We start from the raw sequence: 25,032 nt of genomic DNA, 5'->3' as shown, positions 1-25,032 counted from the left end.
TATGGTGATGTCACCGCCGCTTAGTGGCTGCTGCTGTTTGTCCTGGTAGTGATTTTGTTTCTCTGTGGTCGAATGGGTGCTGCCTAAAGAATCGGAATTTTATTCTACGTCTATCGCAGGCTTATAACAATAACAACTCTTTACGAACATATTCGTGGTACTTGAGAGGGCACTCGACCCACGTGTTGGAACGATTTTGAGCGCATCGTTATGGCATCATGGGCTGCTGACTTTAAAGGTCCCATGCGATGAAAGGAAAATAAACTTGAGCATACATTGTAATGTTCTTTTTGTTTGTTATTACAGTGCGTTGAAGCGTGTCGCGCTACATTCTGCTGTGAGATGTTTTATTTTTTACACGGACCTAGGACTGTGTGCCCAAACGTAGCTTTGCTTTGGAGATGGGGGCTCAGTGGGCTGCTTGGACATGGTTCAATATTGTCGGCAAACAGCACAGGAGGTTGTGGGTTCGATCCCGACCCTGACGCCTGTATATTTTGAGTTTGCATGTTCTCCCTGTGGAGGTGTCGATTTTTCTCCGATTCCCCCCCCCCCCGGTTTTTCCCCTCCACATTTAGAATCGACGTCACGCATTTCGAGTATTTGGCCGCTTTGAATTTCCGCACGATAATAAAATATGTGGCTACGTCATTACGTGGCCTGATCCAGAAAGCAATTTTGATCACTCCGGAACAAGCTTGAGTTGGAATCACATGGGTAGACTTGATCCGCTCCTTGCGATTGGCATTGGGTGGCGGGTGGATATCCTCAACTGGGTTGGTTTGGGCGTTGAGATGATTATGTATGTATATTGAACGTCTTTCGCACACCATACCTCGCTAAACCGTGCTAATCAAAGGTACGGCACTCTGGCTGCTGTGGCATAAATTCGGGGTGCGCACGCCACCAAAATGTGTTTATTTTCTTAAATTTGGGGTGCTGGCGTTATGCACTGTGGGCTAAGACTTATCGTGTTTGCGTTTGCGTCACGAGCTTCTTGTTGCATTCTGGAGTGCGCGTTGCCGCCATCGTATATAGACAAGCGTGTTGCACGCGGCGATTAAGATATAGGATTGTCCCGATTACACCGGGCCTTGCTAATGCAGACACACCGTGCCCCCCCCCCCTCCGTCCTCTTCCTGTGTGCTGCAGCCATGCAGAAGGCGTGGCGCGAGAGGAACCCCCAGGCCCGGATTAAAGCCGCTCACCAGGCGCTGGAACTCAATAACGAGTAAGCCACGTGCACGCTCCACCCGCACCGTGCCCGCACTTGCGCAGGTGGGCGCAGGTTGACACACGTGGGCACAAGGTGGGCACAGGTGTGGGCACAGGTGGACAAAGGTGGGCACAAGGTGGGCACAGGTGTGGGCACAGGTGGACAAAGGTGGGCACAAGGTGGGCACAGGTGGGCACAAGGTGGGCACAGGTGTGGGCACAGGTGTGAACACACGTGGGCTCAGGTGGGCACAGTTGTGGGCACTAGTGGTCGCACGTGGGCACACGTGGGCGCACGTGGGTGCACGTGGGTGCCGAGTTGCTGCGTGCACGCCAAAGTTTGAGTTTTATTTGGCTTGGAGCACAGGTAGTTCCCGTTTTAGCCAGTTGCCCGGCTACTTTAAACAGCAGATCCGTGGCTCCGCGTGAGCAGAGCGGCGACAGCAACCTAACAGTGACAAAAAGACGTCGACGTTTGCAGAGAACGAGTATACAGGGCACTTGAGGAATATTGGCAGAGATGCGTTAAAGTCATGAGATGGAGATGGGAGTGCGATGAGAGGTTAAGACTCGGGCGAGACAACCGGGAGTGGTTGCTTTGCCCACTTTGCAGGTATTCAACGCTCGCGCGTAGAGCATCATCTCTGAAGGGCCTCATTGAGTCTCTTTGTCTTGTTCCACTTGCCATAGATCGGTGGGTGGAACAAAGACAGCTGCCACTAAAACTGGACCGGAAAACACCAATTGGAGCAGGTAGGTTATTGATCGCGCGTGTACACACTGATAAGGTAAGGTCATGCATGTACGTGGGGTGCCACGGTTGCGAGATTTTAACAACTACGCCTGGTATGCAAGTGGTCGTGGGTTCGATCCAGACCCTGACGCCTGCTGCTGTATATTTGGAGTTTGTGTGTCCCGCTCTCCCCGTGGTCGCGTGGATTTTTCTCCGGGTCCTCCGGTTTTTCCCTCCACATTTAAAATCGACATGCGTTCAGAATATTTCGCCGCTCCACATGATGATAAGCCTCTACGTTGAGCTGTAATTTGTGACCAGGTCGCTTCTGCAAAAGAGCTATATAGCTCAGTGGGCCTTACCTGGTCAAATAAAACAATAGTTTGTCGTTTAGTTTACTCTCAGGAACAAAACAGATAAGCCTTCTCTTACACGCTGGCCCGGACGTCGAGGAAAAGGTGGCCGTACCCACACTTTACCCCACCACACACGATCTGCTGATCGACCACCAGGCAGCATTAATGTTACCCATTTATACTGCCCGGTGGACAATGCCCCCTTCATTTGCTTGGATTGCCGCGTCCGGGCGATGGAGTTGGAACCGGCTTGCTCTCGACCGAGACTGCCGGTGATGCTCTCCCGTTACTCCGCTGTGGTGCAGCGTCCTCTCTCTCGAAGAGAAAAAATTTACCCGTAAAAACAAAGTTTTTCACTATAAATCCTTTATATGTGTGGCATCGGTTTTATTTTATTATTCATTTCTGTTTTTCTTGAGTAAGAGTTTCATTTTCATCACATTGGTATTTTAAATTAAATGTGAAATTCTTTTTTTTCCTAAAAAGCGGAAAATTTTGGAGATTTTTTTTCACGAAAATAAATTGTCACGCACAACGAGTCTGTGTGCAAAATGTCAGCTCGATTGGATCACGGGGAGTGGGTTAAAAAACGACCGAAAGATTTGCACGGTCGTAAGCGCGCAAGCAAGTGAACTTAATATAAAGGATTTAAAAATAGCGGGCTTCGGTTTCGCGTCATCTTCGGCAAGTGTCGACGGAATGCACGCTGATTGTTAGTAAAGTGTTGCAGGGTCTGAAGCCTTTACCTTGGGCTAGAGTGGTAAAACCTCTCCAGTAAAGCAAACGTGTGCGTCGTCTTTGCTTCGTCGAGTTAAGCGCTCTCCTGCCAGAAGTGGACGTGGCAATGATCGTAGGGAGATTGACTGCTCGTGCTTAAGTACAATGATCGATCCACTGCTGGATGAATGCAGCATGCTGTCAGTTTTTTATTAGATTACCCTCTCACAGCTCGTGAGATATTTGATGACATTCTAAACACACTGAGCGCTTCGTAAACCTATCAGCACATTGTTGCTTCCTGTTCTGCTGCTGTTGCTGCTGAGAAAGCACACACTCGCTATTCCATATTGCAGTGAAACGCCTCTCATCCATCTCCCCTCTAATCCACGGTTCATTCCCTTGGTCTGCGGATCGCCTGGGACTTACAGATCTTGTCGATGTCAAAGGAAACACCTTAGCTACCTAGCTCGTTATCAGAGGCAATCTGGCCACGCGTGATAGTGCAATTTATAGAAGCAGCCAAATGATCTGAACGCGTGCTGCTAAATGTAGAGGGAGGGAAAAACCGCCGTCTGTTTCCATCCGCATGGGGATCGAGCGTTGTTCCCTCACGCGCTTTGTTCTCTCCAGGTTGTATCATCTCCTCTAGATGTAGATGCCACTGGTTCTTCGTGTTCTACAGATGTAGATGCCACTGGTTTTTCACGTTCTGCAGATGTAAATTCCACTGATTCTTCACAGTCTGCAGATGTAGATGCCACTGGTTCTTCACGTTCTGCAGATGTAGATGCCACTGGTTCTTCGTGTTCTACAGATATAGATGCCACTGGTTCTTCGTGTTCTACAGATGTAGATGCCACTGGTTCTTCGTGTTCTACAGATGCAGATGCCACTGGTTCTTCACGTTCTGCAGATGTAGATGCCACCACCGCCCTCTATTGCGCGGCGGTTGAACTTACGATTCTCAGTCCGAACGGGCGACTGGACATGCGGAACGGGTTTGTTCGTATCTCGAGGAAGTTCGTAAGTCGAGTGCGCGTAAGTCGAGGATTTTCCGCATTATGAACGTGCTCCCACGTGTCGTGAGGCTGTGCGTCGCAATGCGCCCAGAAGGGGGCGGTGGTGGTCCATGGCAGTACGGGGGGGGGACGGTGGTTGTTGGCAACGCGGCGCTTTCTTTGATATATATACGCATCGGACTTTCGTAAGCCCGATTAGCTACTTTGTAAACGGATGAAGCATCCATAAGAGAGGTTTTTTGGGGTTAGATCGCGTCAACGTTTACTTGACAACCTTTATTAGTTGGCTGTGTCCGGTGATGGCGGGTTTTAACGACACATTTATATATTTACGCGATCTAACCCAAAAAAAGCTCTTATGGATGATACTGGTCGCCAAAGCCTACGTGTTAAACGGATTAAGCATTCGTAAACGTTCATAATGAAGGTTTTTTGGTTTATATCACGTAAACAAAACGCGCCAAATTAGTTTACTAGTATAGTGTAGTGTGTAGTGTATAGTGTAGTGTTTAGTGTAGTGTATAGTGTAGTTTAGTGTATAGCGTAGTGTATAGTGTAGTGTATAGTGTATAGGGTAGTGTATATGGTAATGTATAGTGTAGTGTGTAGTGTAGTAGACTACTTCAGCCCACCGGTGTGTTGGAGAGTAAATCCACAACTTTTACAATTTGAGTAGTGCGACGTTTCGCTGGTAATTACATCCAGCATCATCAGGCGATTTGCCCGACGATGCTGTCGGGTGGTTGGGAGGGTTACGACACATTTATACTTACGTGATCTGAATCAAAAACCTTGATTGTGAAAAATATTGGTCGCGAAAGCCTACTCCGTTGTTAAATTCGTAAACGTGGTGTTTCTTTCCCGTTCTTGCGCCGTTGCTCGTAAGGCACGAAGGTTGTGCGCAGCTTCAACGCGGATTCATACTCCAGTTTTGAGCTTACATATTCATACACTCGTACCAGTAACTCAAGGCGAGTGTCATTATGTAACGGTGAATCATAATTTGTTGAGTTGCCATTCAGTTCAGCGGGATCGTTTCCACCTACAAATAATATCAGTGGGCCGTTTTGGCTGCCCGTCGAACAAAGGTGGTCACCCCATCGCAAGCTTTCAAATGTACTTCTGCGGCCGTCTGGAACGCTCTTCCTTCCGATATTAAGAAGCCACTGGAGCTATGCACTTCTAAATCATCTATATTGAAAACGCATTTCTTTAGAACCGCTTCTTGTGTTTAGTTTTGGTGTGTTTCCCTCCACACTTCCGATTAGCACGGTTGGCTACGTGCAGTGCGAAAGAAGTTCAACCTACGTACATAGACTACTCGTCCGGAGACCTATAAACCAGAGGTCACAAACGGGTTTTGATTCCTTACCCATACCCGGCCGCACCAGGGTCGTTCCCTACCCGTACCCTACCCGAAATGAGTGACAAACGGCTACTCACCAGTGACTCACGGCCTACCTGTACCCGGCCGCACCAGGGTCGCAAACGGGTACCCGTACCTGGCCGGGTACGGGTAGTCGGGTATCGGGTAGGGTAGTCGGGTATCGGGTACCCGGTTGCGACCTCTGCTATAAACTCACACGAGACCCATAGTTTATTGTCTTCACCCCCGCACCTCCGATTAGCACGGTTGACTACGTACGGCGCGAAAGAAGTTCTACGTAGATGCATTGTAAACGTGACAATCTTGTCAGTGTTGTGGGGGGGGGTTCATGACTAGATTTTTTGGCATGAAACAACTGTCGTGTGTCCCGACCCAAAAAAAGAAATAGAATATTTATTTAGACCGGAGGAATCCGACGAGCTATGAAGCAAATTTTCCGCAGATGTCCAGTTTCGGCGGCTCATGGATGGAGATAAGATTCTACTTAGTCTGAGTCAAACAATAACATCCTGGGTGTTGTGTCGGATTGATGGGCACCGCCACGCAGGAGTAATCGGTGGTTTTCATGACTCACGCGATTGCAAAATGCCGTTACCAACTTTATGCCAGTGGGATGAGCACGTTGCTTTTTGTGTTATTATTGTTATCATTCCACTTTACCCAGCAATGCCTCGCTGAGTCTCATGACTCAGGAGGGTCCTGCCAAGTTTTCACAGTAGGGGGGATGATGATTGCTGTATTTACTCCCAATTAAGTTGCGGTAATCTTTTATTTATTTAAATGTAGGATTTTGAAGGTGGCGCCGATGCACAGCGGCAGCCTCCTCTTGCGAATTATTTCCCGGGTTCTTTAATGTCCACAGTGAAGTTGACGGCACACAGTATTTTCAGGGTTAATCCACCCGCAGCATGAAACGGCGCGGCCTGCTGGATTCCAAACGAAACTGTTTTTATTTTATCAGGTAAGGCCCACTGAGCTGTATAGCTCTTTTTCAGAAGTGACCTGGTCACAGATGGTAGCCCAACGAAGCGGCTTATCACGTGGACATTTACAGCAGCCAAATACTCTACACGCCACGTTTCTAAATGTGGAGGGAAAAACCGGAGGACCCGGGGAGAAAATCCACACGACCACGAGGAGAGAGAGAGAGACGCAAAGTCAAAATATTACAGACGGTCAGGGTTAGGATTGAACCCACGACCTCCTGCATACCAGGCGAGGTAGATAACATCTCGTCCACCGCGCCGCCAAATTGGAGCCGCGGACCCCTGCAACGAGCGACGGACGTCGCTGCCGCCACGTGACAAGGACGAGGCTCGGGGCGTGGTGCATGGGACAGCAGTGGAAGCCCGCGGGTCATCCGAGGCCGCTGCGGCGGGGTGATGGTAGAGGTGCGGCGCGTGGGACGCGGCGCCCCCAGCGTGGCGACCTCGCCTCTCCCGCTTCGGTCGGACCTTCGACTGCGCGGCGGCGAAGAAGGCGCTCGAGTATCACAAAGAAAGAAGTCCCCCGTGTAGCCTTAACAGACTGTCGGGGGCAAGTGCTTGTTCGCGTGTCGCACCTAATTAAGGTGGGCACGGCACGGGAGGAGGTGGGTGGCCAGCGCCACGCCCGGCCACCTTTGTCTCCCGAGCGGTCGATGTTTACACACCGCACCAGATGCTCGTTTGAGGCCAAGTCGACCTAGGGGAGGCCCAGGATTGGTTCAGATGTTCGCCACCGTTCTCGGTTGTGAGCGAGAATCGAACTCGGGTCGCCGGGTTCGTAGCGCAGCGTGCTCACCGCTAGGGTGGGCACACAAAGACAAAGATCCCCCGTATAGCCTTTAGCAGGCTGTTGGGGCAAGTGCTGTGAGCGAGCACCGATGAAGGCCGGCGCGGTACACGGGGTTGGTGGGCGGCACCACGCCCGGCCACCTTTGCCTCCAGAGCGGCGACGTTTTACACGCCGCACCAAGTACTAATTTGAGGCTGAGTCGACGTAGGGGAGGCCCAGGGCCGGTTCAGACATTCGTCACCGGTGAATGGCCGTGAGCGGGAATCGAACTCGGGTCGCCGGTGGTCGTAGCGCGGTGCGCTAGGTTGGGGGGGGGGCACACACACACACAGCGCGACGTTGCAGCTCGCTTTGTCTCCACGAGAGTAAACACCGAGCGCTCGTACAAAGCGAGGGGGGGGGTGGCTCCCGGTACCCTACACCAACAACCCCCACTCCGGCGCTCCGCTGAGTCTTCGCCGCATCAAAGCAACGTTTAGCGTGCGGGCCAAGTTGGGGGGAGTGGGGGGGGGGGCGACAGTCATAAGAGCTTGAACATCCCTTTTGAGGAAGTTAAGTGATTGAGCTTTTGATTTATTTATTTTCAAAAAGTACAACTCAAACGTAGAAGTAACGGGGAGGAGAGCCGCCCGTCTCCCCGACCATGGCGAGGCGAGTGTGGAGCTTCGCCGGCAGGGAAGAGGCATCAGGTCACCCCAGGGCAATTCCTCCCCCACACCACCCCCCCCCCTCTTTTATTTTTTGTGTGTGTGTGATGTTTGGATTTTCCAGGTGAGTACCAATACTTCCCGGCTTTGACATGCACCGCGTAAGCCTCTGTGTAATATGCAATTACATCGATGCTATCGCTTCTTTCCTGTACACGCTCAAAGAATGTGCGTGCGTGCGTGCGCGTGTGTGTGGTGTGTGGGAGCGCTGGCTCAGCGGTTAGCGCGCTGCGCTACGAACCCGGCCGTCCGAGTTCCATTCCTGCTCACGGCCAACACCAGTGACGATTTTCCAAACTGGTTCTGAGCCTCTCCTAGGTCGGCTCGGCCTCAAATGAGTGTCGGGTACGGTGTCTAACCATCGCCACTCGGGAGAAAAAGGCGGCCGAGCGTGGTGCTGGCTTAACGAACTTGCCCCAAAAGTTGATTAAGGCTATGCGGGTGGGGGGGGCATCTTTGTCTTTATATATCCACTCCATTGCGCATTTGAAAACTTGTGCCCTCCTCCACCACCCAACAACAAACCCACCCCAATCCTTGATATCTCATTTTTCCATAATCAAATTTCCATAATGATAGGAGGTTTTTTTGGGTTAGATCGCGTAAATATATAAATGTGTCGTTAAACCCGTCACCACCCGACACAGCCAACTAGTAAGGGTTGTCACGTAAACAGAACGTGGCCAATTCGTCACTAGTACAGCACACCGGTGTGTTGGAGAGCCAAGCCACAACATTTACAATCCGAGTACGACGTTTCGCCAGTAATTACAACTAGCTTCATCAGGCGACAGCCAGATTCGTGGGGAAGTCCACCTGTTTCGTTCCTTATATCGAGGCGTAGATGTGGTGACCACGCTTCTCTTAAGTAAAAAAAAAAAATACCGCACCCATTCTTTCCGAAACTGACAAATTGCATACCCGAACCCCCGCCATGAAATTCCCACCAGCCTTTGTGTGCACTCAACAGTCTCAGGTGATCCACTTTTTTTTTGTTACTACTTCATTATAGCCCATCGTTTTTGGGCCCATATTTTGACACCCGTCTCTCCAAAACAAAATCTCCTCCTCGTCTCCTCTTCAAACGGTGGCTTTTGTGACGTGCATCAAAGACCACGCTGCTACGACCCCGGTACCCGTGAAGCCAAAAGGTTCAACCGCGCTCAAAACCGTTGAGAAATGCCGCCAATTGAAAACGCCCGCACCTCCGATCGTGTCCGCAACACAGCAGCACGCGACTAAACCACTTGGGTCAATCGGAAAGCCCCCCCCCCCCCACGTTCTTTTGAGCTTGAAATGCAGAGGGTCGTCTCGGAGGGCCTGAGGCCGATCCTCCTGCCCATCTTATTTTACCGGGTGAGGCCCTGACTGAGCCTGCGTCGCTGTTTTTCAGAAGCGAACCTGGCAGTCACAAATGAGAGCTCGACGAGGGTGGCTTATCATCGCGTGGGAATGTTACAGCTGCCAAATGCTCGAAATGCATTTTGATCGTGAATGTGGGAGGAAAAACCGGGAGGACCCCGGAGAAAAATCCACGCCACCACGGGGAGAGAGACGAGCAAACTCCAAATATACAGCAGGCGTCGGGCTCGGGATGGAGCGACCTCCTGTGTACCGGGCGAGGGAGTTAACATCTCCCCACCGTGGCGGGATGTATGTAGCCACACCTGTTATGTCATCACTGAGATCCAGACCCATCTTCATGGCTCTAGGTACCCGTTCTCGGACATGTGTTTTACATTCGAGTCCAGTTTTGTTTATTTGACAGGTGATTGTTGGAGAGCAAATCCTCAACATTCCACAACACAAATCCACAACACGCCGATGTGCTGTACTAGTAACGAATTGCCAAGTTCTGTCTACGTGACAAACATTACTAATTGGCTGTGCCGGGTGGTGGCGGGTTGAACGACACATTTATATTTACGCGCTCTAACTCAACAAAACCTCTATTATGGATGACATTGGTCGCGAAAGCCGACGTGTTTAAACTAAAAGAAGGCTGCCGAGCAGAGAGGTAAAGCGACGCGGTGCCCATCGTCGCTCCCTGGCAGCTGTGAGCAGCGTTGGCCTCCTCTGACTGGAATTCCCCCTGACAGTTGCCATACATACCTGTGCAAACACACACACGTTACCAAGGTCGTTATTTAGCGCACCGTGGCACGCACGGAGAGCATGCCGCTGCAGAGCGCTGCGCGAGCCTTGTTAAGAGGGGCGGCTTCTGTGAGTGCACAGCCAGGTGTTGCGAATCCCACGGGCGTACGCGTTCCAGGCTTTGGTGTGTTTTGTAAATGATCGCCGTAACGCGCGGCGTTGTTGGGGAGTAGGTTTCTGCGGCAGAGGCAACCCATTAACGCTTTGGCGTTCCCACGCGGGCTTCAATGTAGCAATTACTGACGCGCGCACGCATTCGCGAGACGTTCGCCGGTGTCTGCGGTGTGCGTACACTCGCCTGCTCGTAAACACAGAAACGACCAAATATTGACGGCCAAAGAAAATGTAAATGCCCAACACATTCGTCAACAATGCTGTTTGGTCTTCTTGCTTGGTTCTTTCGGTAGTCACGTAGAAGGGAAATAATACAAATAAAACATAATAAAATACAGTGAGAATTGTATTTTACTTAATTTTCTTGGTTCTTTCGGTAAAGTCACGTAGAAGGGAAATAATAAAATAATAAAAATAAAACATGATAAAATACAATTCTCACTGTATTTTATTATGTTTTTTTTTATAAAATACAATTCTCACTGTATTTTATTATGTTTTATTTTTATTATTTTATTATTTCCCTTCTACGTGACTTTACCGACAGAACCGAGAAGATGAATCCCTGCAGTCACGAAAGCTTTAAATCAAAAAAAAAATGCTGTTTGGCCTTCAAAGGAAAACGTAAACCCTACGAAGGAGGGACCCGTCGCCTCACAGCGTCAACGATTATATCGTCCTCCTTTTGAAGGCCGCAGCGTTATTGACGACCGTGCAGAGATCGTATTTTATTTTTTTCTTAGCCGTGCTTTGCGCACCACTGCCGAGGCAGCAGCGTCGTCAAGAAAAACCGCCCCTCATGAATTGGACTTTCCGCAGCTCGGAGAACTTGCGGACATACAGGCCACTTGCCCCATGGCGTTCAAGTCACTGCTTTTGTATCGCAAATACTTCCCTCGCGACGTTCAGTCGGTGGCTCTCGCGGTGTTTTCAATTAAAGAATGATACGAATAATATAATAATGATGATGCTATTAATAACAATAAACTGGTTGGGGCACTCCAACTGTGTCCCGGATGGTTTGAGGACACGTAAATAAGATTTAAAATTTAAACATTACTTTAAGTTTAATAATTAATAATTATTATTTATAGTCTGTATATGTTGTTCGTCTCTTCAGTTGTGATTCTTAAATATGTAATTTGTTAGTGTTCATGTTAGATTACTAATCACTTAGTCTGTGCTCTCCAGTTTCCTGGGTGAAACGTGAGCTAGCTTTTGCCCAATCCTGGCCAGCTGGTGCAAAAACTTGTTAAATTAATGCCCAAAATCTGTGTATAATCAGAAGCCAACTTCTACAACACCCGAGGCATTTGTGTTCGGTCACCTCGGTGGCATTTCCTCGTCGTTACACGATGCGGTACGCTGCGTAGGAGGCTCCGTAACGGACTACTGGCTTACTCTGCGCACTTATCCTTTACAAATCGCTTGACAGCGTAGGCGAGTGTACCAAAGTATTGTCAGCATCTCTTTTATAATTGCCATAATGCTGTTGTATGTGTAAAAACAATTCACATCTTCACAGGGGGAGGGGCGGGCGTGTGGGTGGGTGGGCGTGCGGGTGGGCGAGGGGGTGCGGTGCAGGGCGTGGGTTGGGAATGACAAATTGAAAATACCGCTGTCACGTGCGTACGTATGTTGAACTTATTTCGCACCGTACGTAGCCAGCCGTACTATTTGGAGGTGCGGGGGAAGGACAACAAACTAAACAGAAAAAGCAGTTTTAAAGCAATGAGTTTTCAATCTAAGATCATTTAAAAGTGCATAGCTCAAGTGGCTTCCTAATATCGGAGGGAAGAGCGTTCCAGACGGCCGCAGAAGTGCATCTGAAAGCTCATGATGCGGTGACCGTCTTTGTTCGACCAGCTAAAAGCCACTGCGAGCGACCGGAGTTCGCTATTTTTATGCTCCTGGACAAGATCGGCAAGTTATTGTGGTTCATTTGTGGCGAGCGCTTTGTGTGTAATGAGTGCCATCTCACAACGTACTCATTCGGCAACCGTAAGCCAGTGCACATCTTGATCGGAGTGACATTTGCCCCGTATTAGCGCGAGCTCTCACTCGTCTGAGCGTGACACCCCGGTCGGCCTGTGGGGCTCGCGTTAAGTAGCGCTGTCCGTCGGAGCCCTGCCTCTTAAGCCGGTTGCTTTGTCACCGTCTCTCATTCCTCCAAACGACTCGTGACCACCGCACCACTCGCAAATAAGCACAGTGGCTGCTAATTTAACTCGTATTTTTTATACGTGTGTGTGTGTATATAAAGAGGGGAAGTGGAGCAGTTAGCGCGCTGCGATTCGAACCCAGCAATCTGGGTTCGATTCCCGCTCATGGCCAACACCTATAACGATTATCTGAACCGGTCGTGGGCCTCCCCTAGGTCGACTCAACCTCACTGGTGCGGTGTGTAAACATCGCCACTAGGGAGACAAAGGCAGTCGGGCGTGGTGCTGGCAACCCATTTCCTCGTGTGCCGTGCCGGCCTTCATAGGTGCTCGCGAACGGCACTTGCCCCTACAGTCTGTTAAGGCTATACAGGGGGCCTTTGTCTTTTCTATATATACAGTAGATTATTGATTATAATCCAGTGGCTTTGGGGAAGGGAAGGGGGCGCTGGATTTTCAAAAAAGCCGCATAATCACGACATTATTATAAATAGCTTATATTTTACACATCTTGTAAGACGTGTTTTTAGGTGTTGTGTTTACGAAGTGAAATTGTCATAAATAAACATACAAATATGCAACAATAAACATCATATTATAAAAGTTACGGTATTTACTGTACCGTACTTACCGCTCCAATCCCGAAGACTCTGCAAGGGGTGATGTGCGTAGCACTTCTACTACGCTCTTGTTTCAACGACATGTGTTTGACGATCGCCGGACTGATGCAGCCTTGAGACTGGTGCTCCGGCGAATGCCAAATTATACAACGCAACTTCTCGCCGGATAGCACTGTGTATTTTTAGTTTTTATTACCGTAGTTATTAGTCGTGAAAATGTATAAATACGTGCAGTATTTTCATTGTTTATTTTGTATGTAGTGTATAATGTACTGTATATAATTTTTGACACCCACACGGTACCGATCGCCAGACAGGTTACAGCCTTTGGAGTGATTTTGCCGGTTTCGCCGGATCGGCCCAGACCTGCTGGATTATGTCGGAAGCCGGATATATCGCGCGCCGAATAATTATCGATGCTCGACCGTAAGTTCGAATTCTTTTGCAGCTCCGTGAATATATCAGAACATCTTGGCGTATGTGCGCAAACTACATGACCCGCCTTCTCATCGCCGCGTTCACTTTACAAAATCGGCCTTCTCTCGTCCTTCAAGTACGGAGAGCGACGTTGGCAGCCCTCGGCGCGATGCTTCGCCTTGTCCGCTGCGTGCTAAGCGTGTGACGCGGACCTGCCGCGGATATGAAACGCGGAGCTCGCCACGCGTCCGTCGGCGGCGCCGTGCTCTCAAAGGGGGAGAACGTGCAACGGGCAACGTTGCGGGCAATGGCCGACCCTTCTCCGTCACACGTGACTGGAGAGGCCAGAGGAGGGAGTGGATTTGATTCGCAGGCTGCGCTTGTTCACGCCGCGTTCAAGTGGGTTTCGGAATTGTTGCTCGTTCTAGAATGGGTTCCCATGATATAGGTTTTTTTGGGTTAGATCGCATGAATTAGATCATGTTAATTTACACGCTCTAACCCAGAAAACCTATATGGATGGTATTGGTCGCGATAGCCAAAGTCTTCAACAGAATGAGTTCCGTTGGATTAAACAAACAAAAATGTAGAAATGTATTCACAAGCGTTTTTATTATCTCATCGTGTATCGCTTCTTCCTGAATGCCACAGAAGGGCCATTGCCCGAAACATCTAACTGTTATTTATATTTTATTTTAAGGTCACAGCGTTATTGATGTGTACAGCACAAGACTTGTGTGGGTATCACGGCACAAGTCACGGAGAGGAGTTTGTGCAATTGTTGGATTTTTAATTGGGTTAGGTCGTGTAAAAAAAAAATCGTGCGTCGTTAAGCCTCCTCCAACCCGACACGGCCGATTAATAAGCACCTCGCGTGAATCAAGCGTGGCCAGATTTGTTAGTGCTTCAGCAGCACCCTGTGTTTTAACTGGGTCGGTACGATCTCGAGATCTGAAGCTCCTGTTATTAACAACCGGAGGATTCTGGATGTAACCTCCAGCGAAACATCATTACCCATTTTAAGCGTTTGTGAGATCGCTGTCCAACAACAACACGAACAACCCCGAGTGCTGCTGAAGCGGTCGTACTCTTGGCCACGTTTGTTTCACGTGTGACAATTTTATTTCAGTGGCCGTGTCGGGTCGGAGGAGGGCATTCCGACACTTTTTTTCTTCCACGACCTAACCAAATAACAAAACAAATCCCCGATTACGAATCGTAATATTGTTTCGTGAAAGCCTGACACATTTAAAAAAAAACAGTGTGCGATGTTGTTTTTTCACGTCGTATCACCGGACTTCAACCGCCGAGCTCCACTGAGCTGAGCAGCTCTTTACAAGCCGCGTGCTGTCACGAGGCTGCGCGGGTAATTGTTGTGGGACCGCGATCGTTGACGCGCTTTCGGTGGACGGAGTCACGTAAGCAGCGGCGGAGTCGATGTCGGAAAGGCAAACAGTTACCTCCTTCTCCCCGTGGGAACATTGAAACAGGGGATGGCTTTATTCATAGGGCGTTCGACATGCGGTTGCCATTACAGCTTGCACGGTTGCGCGTAGTCCACAGGCACATTCTATCCCCGCCAAAGCGTTGAAGGTTAATACAAGTTGTGGGTCAGAATTATTATTTATTTTTGCCTTAATTTGACGGGATGGCTTTTGCATGCACAAAATCATCCTGCTGCTCGTTCAACTTCATCATCCACGTCGTGACGGTGATTGTTAAACACAAATTTATAGATTTTTTTAAAAGCCAATAACTAAGTTGGCGCATTGCTTGGCTGTATTTTAAGCTCGTTTGGCATGTTAACCATTGCTATGGTTTTCCTACTTCCATTGGCTGGATCCATGCAATCGTACAGAGACGATGTGGTGCTTGATACTTGGCAATAAGTTGGCTTCATCGATAGTTTATTTTTAATTGCTGAGCATATTCCACCGTATTCTGCGTTTAAATTTGGCCGTGCCCTGCGCCGGTTGAACGAGAAACATCGAATCGTCGACCCCATCGTTCCCGATGACGTTTCCTCTAACCGCAATGCTCTGTAATGAATTGCTCAGCGGCTCGTACGTGTGACGGAGCGACCAAGGGCGGCACGTATCCTTGGCACGTTTAATCGGCAACACCTTGAGTGTTCGGGCGGAGGGTCCGATGCATGGTTGCCACGGAGTTACGAAGAGGGCGCATCTCCATTGGAACCATGTTATAGTGACCTCCTATAGTGCTGTTTCCTATAGCGTTGTCGGTAACGCATCTCCATTGGAACCATAATGTAGTGACCTATCACGCTGTTTCGTGTAGCGCTCCATTTACCAAGAGCCCTTCCTGAGCGCTGTAGATGTAGCTAAGCTATTTGGTGATGCTGCTGCTGTGTTGGCATCGGTGCTCAAGCACAAATAGCAACACCTCAACACACTTGTCAATAACAGCAGTGTGTGGCCTGGAAAGGAAAGGGCAGTGTTATTGTAGAATGTGTTCAATAAAATCTCTCCAACATTTTGGAAATGGTTCCAGTTTTACTCCCGACTATTGAACGGTTTTAATCAGCCCTTAATTTTTTTCCCCCTGCGGGGATCCCCCCCCCCCCCCCCTACTACATGTGACGCAGGCTTCGAGTGGTCATCTCCGGGATTTCGAGCCCCGGTTATTCATTACGCGCGGGCGGCCGGGCGAGATGCAGTGCGTGGGTTGGCAATGACAAATTTAAAATGCCGCCGTCACTTTCGTACGCACGTTGAACTTATTTCGCACCGTACGTAGCCAACCAACCGTCGCTAATCGGAGGTGAGGCGGGAGGGAAGGATCACAAACTGAACACAAAAAGTATTTAAAAAGAGTGAAGATGAGAAAAGGAGGGAGGGCGGGGGGGGGTGGTGGCGGTTGGGGTAGGGCGAGATGAAGAGCAAGTGGCGTGTGTGGGGTGCGTGGCGATGTGGTGCATGGCATAGTGGTGGTGTGGTGGTGGGGGTGAGTGGGGTGGTGGTGGGGTGCGTGGCTTGGTGGTGGGGTGCGTGGCGTGGTGGCGGGTTGCGTGGCGATGGGGTGCATGCGTAGTGGGGTGGTGGTGGGGTGCATGAGGTAGTTGTGTGTGGTGGGTTGGTGGTGGTGGTGGTTGTGTGTGGTGGGGTGGTGGTTGTGCGTGGTGGGGTGTGTGAGGTGGTGGGGTGCATGAGGTAGTTGTGTGTGGTGGGTTGGTGGTGGTGGTTGTGTGTGGTGGGGTGGTGGTGGTTGTGTGTGGTGGGGTGGTTGTGTGTGGCGTGGTGGTGGGGTGCGTGCTGTCCGTCTTTCCACGGTGGAGAGAGCCGGTCGTTGCGCCGGCACGAGGTCGTCAAGGCCTCTCGCCGTGGCGGTGCCAGTGAGCTGTGGCAGCCGGCCCCTGGAGCCGTGGCCTGACCACACCGGTACCTCTTTGTTGACTGATTTGGGGGGCGGGGGGGGCGGTAGGGATTGGCGTTGGGTTGGGAGCCGGTGAGCGTTTCATAAATGTAGCACGCCTATTCTCACGGGAATGTCTGTGTTGTGAAGTCGCCCGGAACAGGAATGAACATTATTAGCCGTTTGTGCCACGTCACGGCGCGGTAGCGCGCACGTTGGATCCATTTGGCGTGGCGTGCCGTGCCGTGCGCACATTTCCGACGCGGGGGGGGGGAGGGAGGGGCGGGGGGGGGCAGTATTTTGACAACGTTTTTGCGGCCTCCTTCGCGGGACGGGACAGAGAGCCACTTTTGAGTGCTTGTTGCTCTGGAGGCAGATGAGTGTGTGTTATGATTTTCTTGCTCATGGGGCATGCTGGAGATGACAGGTGGGGTATACTGTTTGCTGACAGACAGCACATGCTTTGCAGCGTTCATGATGTTCCCGGGTGATGCTGCGGAGATGAGTACCTTGCCGACGCCATGTAGAGACATCGCCTCCGCTGGCTACCTTATTTTGTGTCCGCGTTGGGAAAACATTGAGGAAGTTTTGTCACATTCGGAAATGGCTATATATATACAGTGAGAAACAGAATTTACACTCGGCTCATCTCTGCATTTTTCTTTTGTTTGAGCCAATGTAAACCATTATAGAACCGGCAACACTTCAGTACCCACGTAAACATTAACCGGTAAATCATTTTTATTTTACCGGTTAAGGCTCACTCGGCGAGATAGCTATTTTTCAGAAGTGACCTGGCCACAAATGATGGCTCAACGTAGTGGCTTATCGCGTGGAAATCTTCTTTCGTGCGGCTGATGTAGATGCAGAGCAATGACTACAATGTCACGCTCAGGGGGTCAAGCCAGATAACTGCGTCAAGAGCAGCGGCCTAGTGTATTGCAATGATGTCTCCTTCGTATTTGTGGATCGGGCATTGCGGCGTTATACGTTGTACGGTCTGTTCTGGATGACCACAGTCGCACGCCGGAGAGTTTTTAATTCATTTGTGCATCAGGTGTCTGCGTCCGCCATGGTTTGTGCAGTGGATGCGGTTTAGGATGGACCATGAGCTTTGTGGAAGATCAAACCCCCAGGGATCTTCTGCGTTGGTTCTTTCACAAGGTGGTGTTTGTGAGTTGTTTTGGACTCCATTCAGCTTTCCTAGCTTCATCGGGGTGGTTGAACTCAGATTTCTATTTAAAGCTTTCGTGACTACAGGGATTCATCTTCTTGGTTCTTTCGGTAAAGTCACGTAGAATGGAAATAATAAAATAATAAAAATGTAACATAATAAAATAATTCTCACGACGTTTCGGCCACAACGCAAGCAGCCGTCCTTAGGTGAAGAACAGGTCTGTCGAGAGATAGTCTGAATGACACACTCCAGACTTGGAGCGACTATTTAAGCTGGGATGGAGGGGTGAAGGGCGCCTTGACAAAATAATTTGCATATCAAGAGGAATTCTTGGTTCTTTCGTAACTTTACCGAAAGAACCAAGAAGATGAACTCAGATTGTTGAAAGTTTAGGGGATGTGGAAATGTCTTGCAGCCAACTACTCTTAAACGCACGTTTCTAAATGTGGAAGGGATGACCGGAGGACCCGGAGAAAAAATCCACGAAACCACGGGGAGAGAGAGACGTGAAAACTCAAAAATATGCAGCAGGCGTCAGGGTTGGGATCGATTCCACAACCTCCTGCATAACAGGCGAGGTAGTTAACATCTTGCCACCGTGGCGCCCAAAACATACAGTGCTTGGAAATTGAAAATACAACATTTAAATATTAATTTTAAAAGGCACTTGTAAATAGTTATTATAATAATAAGCATTTCCCTCACGCGGTACAGTGGTCGCCCATGTTAGTGGTCCCGAGCCAATGGTGGCAATTTCATGTCAGCCTCTGCCGAACAGACACAGTAATATTTTACTCCAGTTAAGTTGCTACATTTAAGTAAGTTAACCTGTGGATTTTTTTTATCAATCAAGTATTCATTGTTGATTACAGATATTTGGGTTAGGCCACAATTCACCACGCTTGTCAGTGAGGGTTGGTCAAGAGGCAGGAAGGGGGGGTGGTGGGGTGAGGTTAGAGGACCGGTCAAAAATTTCACTCGCAATCACTGGCCAAATAAAAACATCAAACTAAACTAAGCTTTTTTTTTACATCACGTAAGGCCCACTGAGCCTACATAGCTCTATTTCGAAAAGTGACCTGGCCACAAACGATATTTCAACAAAAAAGTGTCGGCCTGTCAATGCAGCCAAATTATCTAAATTCAACAATCTTCAACATCGAATACACGAATCGTCTTCTCTGAGCGTTCTTTCTCGGCGTTGGGTGTTGAAAACAGATCTGGCGGTGCCACCCAGGGCCCCGTTTATTGCGTTGTTCCACCCAGAGCGCCGTCCATCGCAACACTTGCAGGCGAGGAAAAAAAAATGTTGACCTTGTTTTTTGTATGATAAGTAAATGTATTTTATATATATATAACAAGGATAGGCACAATGTATTTCCAAATAAAAAAAAAATTTGTTCATAAGATGCGAGAAATTAACAACCAGAGATTAACTTTTCGAGATTTTTTTTCATTTAAAAATTAGCAGCAACATCTTCAAATGGTTGTGTGTAGATGGACGACATCTGTCCAGCGGCTGGACGAAGTACCGCGTGGAACAAGCGGAGTGACAGCGACCGCGGTAGTGACATGGGGCAGCAGTCCCAATTGTAGAAAGTTATCACTAAAGGCCTAACGAAACAGAAGTGCTTAGGGCCTACAAGAACCTTAATCCGGGCGCTGTCATTGCCCCGGGTTCTCCGGCGGCTCTGTCAAGTTCCATGAAATTGTCCTTGCTGTCAAAAAGTACAAAGCGTCGCAAATGTTGCATTTCTGGAAGTTTCCACCAAAAAAAAAATTGGGGGAAAAAATTCGAATAATGTTTATTCTGTAACGCGGAGAAAAAAGAGATCATCCGTGGCGCGTTTTAACACGGTTCAAATGTGTTTGTACTTTAAGCATTGTTGTGTGTGTTGTGCGCGGTTGGTTTTTGTATCTGACCTTGCTCGGGGTAGTTTTGACTTTTGCGATGCCTCTGCTCCCAGAACAAATGTGCGCCTTGCTTGGCTGCCGATGAGGAATGGATGTAGATCGGCTTGCGCGCGCCCCCTTCCCACCTCTTTATTATACCAAAAACGCGGAGGCTTACTTGCACCTGCACCCCACTCTCTTCTGGCGCCCGTTGCTCCCACGCGTTTGCGCCATCTCTTTCGACCAGCGTGCGCGTCATGTCACCGTTTATAAGACGACAAAAAATGGCGCTTACTTGCACCTGCGCTTACGTTTGCTGGCGCCTCCTCGCGATGCCTTTGCGCCGTCTGTATCCGATTCGCTTGCGCCTTGTTTTGTTGCCATTAAACACCGCGAGCCCTGCGGCCGTCACCTCGTGCGTTGGTGGTGGGCTCGTCATCCTTCTCGCGGGTTTCTGGAGGTCCTCGGAGAAGCCGAACGGAGTTGACAATGATAATTGTTTTTTTACCCTTCCATCTGGCAACACAACTGACACCTTTTTTACAAGGAGTCATGTTTGCATAGACCACAATACCTGCAGTCATAATGCAAACAAAAGTCATAACTCTGATAATGTATGCACTGTCCTTGAAGTTGATTGGTCCACACCCGAGTCAGCTTTCCTTAGAGCCTAGTCTCACATGGGTTGGATCAGATGACGCCAAAAGGCGCTCTAACCAATTATCATATTTTTTACTGGCAAATGAGGTTCCAATGGTGGAGTTGACAATGTCGATCGGTTTAAAAGTGAATACATTCCAACAACGTCACCGTTTGGAACTCTCTTTCTCGCCGTTTTCTAAATCGGGAACATTTTTCTCCGGACGCCGTAGAAGAGTGGGAGAAACTGGAACACGTTGGTCGGGCAAGAGGGAGTAAGGGAGGTTTTTTTTTTGTAGTTTGGAGAAAAGTTTCTCGAGCAGGGCAGAGTTGAGGTCCGTTCATTAGAGCAGAGGGAAAGGAAGTCTAAATCCTGGACTTTCATATAATTAAAGAAGCTGGGACTGAATGGCCGGAGACGAGAAGTTCCAAACTTTTCGAGGCAGAGGTTGACCGAAAGTTGCCCGGGTTGCGCTGGTTGCTGGGACAGAGGGCATGGAAGGGGACGGCTCTAAACACGTGATGTTGATTCTAAATGTCAAATCAAAATTCCACGCGACCACGAGGAGAGAGACACGCAAACTCCAAATATACAACAGCAGGCGTCAGGGTCGGGATCGAACCCACGACCTCCTGCATACCGGGCGAGGTAGTTGACATCTCGCCACCGTATGATGGGCTGTCAAATGTGTACCAGCGATGCCTGGTTGGAGGTCATCGTGCTGGAGTCGATGGCGTGTGTCTGTGCTGCGATCGCCAGGTGCGCCTCCGCCTACATCCTGTTGGCGGAGGAAGAAGCCACGACCATCGTCGAGGCGGAGCGGCTCTTCAAGCTGGCGCTCAAGGCCGGAGAATCGTGCTACAGGCGCAGCCAGCAACTCCAGCACCACAGCACGCAGCACGAAGCGCAGCACAGTGAGCGCACGCCGCACACAGCGCACCGCACGGAGACCGTGGCACAGAGCACGTGGCACAGAGCGACCGCACAGAGGGCGTGGTATTGGGTGCACCGCACAGAGGGCGTGGTATAGGGTGAACCCCACAGAGGGCGTGATATAGGGTGAACCCCACAGAGGGCGTGATATAGGGTGAACCCCACAGAGGGCGTGATATAGGGTGAACCCCACAGAGCACGTGGCACAGAGCGCACCCCACAGAGGGCGTGGTATAGGGTGCACCGCACAGAGGGCGTGGTATAGGGTGCACCGCACAGAGCGCGTGGCACAGAGGGCGTGGTATAGGGTGAACGCCACAGAGGGCGTGGTATAGGGTGAACCCCACAGAGGGCGTGGTATAGGGTGCACCGCACAGAGGGCGTGGTATAGGGTGCACCGCACAGAGGGCGTGGTATAGGGTGAACCCCACAGAGGGCGTGGTATAAGGTGAACCCCACAGAGGGTGTGGTATAGGGTGAACCGCACAGAGTGCGTGGTGTAGGGTGCTCCGCACAGCACTCCGCACTGAGCGTGGAGCGCACGGCGAGTGTGGTGGTTTACGCTCGTTACAAAGTCGGAGCACTGCTGCCAGAACCCCGCACGGTTGTGCTGCTCCCCGGCTGTGCAGCGCCCTGCCCAGCGTTGTTTGCGGTTCTGAGACGAGGGCCGCGTGGTTTGAACCCCACCTCAAGACGCATTGATTCTCTCTCGCTGACGGTTCTCTTAATTCGCTTCTAAACGTCTTTGTCTTCCCTCCCGTTGGCGGACAGGTTTTGGTATTCATCGTGATGTACAGCACCGTGAGCAACTTTGTGGAAAGGCACTCTATAAACGCACCTTTATTAGAATATTAAGAATAAATGTGGTGAAGCGGGCGATAGGCGCTGACGATGATTCCCTGTGCGCGCGCGTGCCGTGGCAGGACGGGACACCAACGTACTGGTGTACATTAAGCGGCGGCTCGCCATGTGCGCTCGCAAGCTGGGCCGCACGAGGGAGGCCGTCAAAATGATGAGAGACGTAAGTGACGCGGGCCTCTCCCTCCGCGCGCGGATGCTCATCGCCGCGTCGCTCGAACCCCGCGTCGAAGGAAGAAGTTCGACGCCACGTGCACACACACACACATGGTGCGCGCGCGGCGTGCTTTTGCGAGGCCTTCAGCGCGCGCTGATGCCGGGTGAAGGCCTCGTCACGTCGATGCCGTCGATGGCAGTCCTGCGATGCCACATTCAGTCTCCCTCAGCCAGTCGGTCTGCCTCCGGAACTTCTCCATTGTCTCTCATGCATCGGCCAGTCGGTCTGCCTGCCGGCACGGCGCTCCGGTTCTTAACCTCTGTGTGCATTGCTCGTGATTTTTAAGCATGTTTTATTTTTGTCCTGCTACCAAGCGTCCTCTCCTGGATTATTAAATGTTTATCATTTGCGTTACTTCCTTGATCCATGCGCTCCTTTTTCTGTCTCTCTCTCTCGCTCTCCTGAATTCCCAACATGCATCTCTCTCCTTCGTTCTTGGCATGCGTTTAATTTTCTTGTTGAAAATCGGCCAGAGAGCTTAGGTTTCAAATGGTTATAGCCCAGACTATTCTTAGAAATACAATTTGTTTTGCTTTGGGCAGCCCTAGGTCTTCAATGGGATATATATGGAGGCTTTAAGGTGTGCTGAATCTACATTTAAATAATATTTTACCATCAGAAACCCTTTAATAAGTTATTTCTTTTTGGTCCCAATTCACTTCCATTCCTGCTATCGGTGTCGTATCATCCGAGAAAGAAGAACCATTCGGAGCACAATGCGACGAAAGGGGTGCATCGCCTTGTGTCAGTGAACGGGCCCAGGAAGACGATATTTGTTTTTGTATTCACACACTGTATATATATACACAGGGTATCCATGAAGATCTCATCCATTATTATTAAAGAATTATAATTCGACAGCAGTTTGGAACGGCGTTGGGTGAATGTTGTGGTTTATGTGGCGGAAAAGTTTGCCAAAAAATGAGAAGCTTGAGTGATTTTCAAGAGCACGTAACGAGAGGCATTTGAAACGACCGCACGCTCGCGACATGTCTGGCGAGCACACGTGCGATCGCGTCAAACGTCGACGTCCGCCGCTCACGCTGCCGGCAGGGCCGCACGACTGCGGGCTGAGAGGAACCAGACTCACGCGAACACACAACTGTCCGAGCGCTCACGCCTGCGTGAGCCGTGAGCGGGAATCGAACTCGGGTCACCAGGTTCGTAGCGCTCACCGCTACGCTACCACCTCCCCACAAACGAGCGCCTAACAAACAAAGAAAAAATTTACCCGTAAAAACAAAGTTTTTCACTATAAATCCTTTATATGCGTGGCATCGGTTTTATTTTATTATTCATTTTTGTTTTTCTTGAGTAAGAGTTTCATTTTTATCACATTGGTATTTTAAATAAAATATGAAATTTTTTTTTTCCTAAAAAGTGGAAAATTTGGGAATTTTTTTTCACGAAAATAAATTGTCACGCACAACGAGTCTGTGTGCAAAATGTCAGCTCGATTGGATCATGGGAAGTGGGTTAAAAAAACGACCGAAAGATTTGCACGGTCGTAAGCGCGCAAGCAAGCAAGCAAGTGAACTTAATATAAAGGATTTAAAAAAAGATCCCCCGTGTATCGCCTTATCTGTTGCCTTTGCTTGTTTGGCGCTCGCGAACAGCACTTGCCCCAACAGTCTGTACGGGGGATCTTTGTCTTTGTTCATTTCCAGTTTTACAGTTTTACCGACCCCTCTCTCATTATAATGCCTGCCTCCTGTAGTGGGCTGTACCTTCGCGGACGCCCTGTATATGCCCAGCGCGCACGTACGGAACGTCGGCGCAGACGTTGCATCGTTTACGTTGAACCTGGGAGGGCAGGGTGGTGCAGTGTGGGGTGACGCTCATGACCTCATTGCGTGATTGGTAGTTGATTAAATATGCAGTTTGTATCGGGAACGTAACGCCCTATTATATCATTGTTTTTTAGCGTCGTTCCAACGTACGGCACTTTTTCTAGGAGGGTAACCTGACTTCGGTTCGAGGGCCGCCTGTATTACATTACATTGACGGCAAGCAGTTAATGCGTACACACACTTATTTATTTCTGAGTGCGTGTGCACATCTGCGCTCACCCACAATCGTACACCCGCACACCCACACACCCGTACACCCGCACACCCACACACCCGTACACCCGCGACCAGACTGATCGCTCCGTCTCATCCACAGCGCGTTCAGCCACCACACTGCAGCTCACAACAATTCACCCACCCACTCACTAACAACACTGCAGGTCTCAGCAACACACAAGACAACGATAAAAATCCCCTCCTTTAGCCTTAACAGACTGTTGGGGCAAGTGGTCATAGCGAGTAGCACCGATGAAGGCCGGCACAGCACACGGGTGGGTGGCCAGCACCACGTCTGGCCACCTTTGTCTCTCTAGTGGCGATGTTTACACACCGCACCAAGGTACTCATTTGAGGCTGAGTCGACCTAGGGGAGGCCCAGGACCGGTTCAGATAATCGTCACTGGTGTCGACCGTGAGCAGGAATCGAACCCAGGTGGCCGGGTTCATAGCGCAGCGCGCTAACTGCTAGGCTACCGCTCTCAACAACCCACTC

The 25,032-nt window shown here is 49.9% G+C and overlaps 1 protein-coding gene across 4 annotated transcripts in view; it reads left to right on the top strand.

The window, feature by feature from the left end:
* The window catches only part of ST7 (suppression of tumorigenicity 7), a 94,928-nt gene that overhangs the window by 41,760 nt on the left and 28,136 nt on the right, over positions 1-25,032 (top strand). For all 4 annotated transcript variants that reach the window (XM_078876465.1, XM_078876467.1, XM_078876468.1 and 1 more), the window contains 4 exons: positions 1,153-1,231; positions 1,906-1,968; positions 21,222-21,376; positions 22,319-22,416. In XM_078876465.1, coding sequence (XP_078732591.1) covers positions 1,153-1,231; positions 1,906-1,968; positions 21,222-21,376; positions 22,319-22,416 — 395 coding nt within the window. The remainder of the gene's footprint in view (positions 1-1,152; positions 1,232-1,905; positions 1,969-21,221; positions 21,377-22,318; positions 22,417-25,032) is intronic.

This window comes from Lampetra fluviatilis, chromosome 44 (assembly GCF_964198595.1).
Source record: "Lampetra fluviatilis chromosome 44, kcLamFluv1.1, whole genome shotgun sequence".
NCBI classification, from domain to species: Eukaryota; Metazoa; Chordata; class Hyperoartia; order Petromyzontiformes; family Petromyzontidae; genus Lampetra; species Lampetra fluviatilis.
This window is presented reverse-complemented; position numbering and strand designations above follow the sequence as displayed.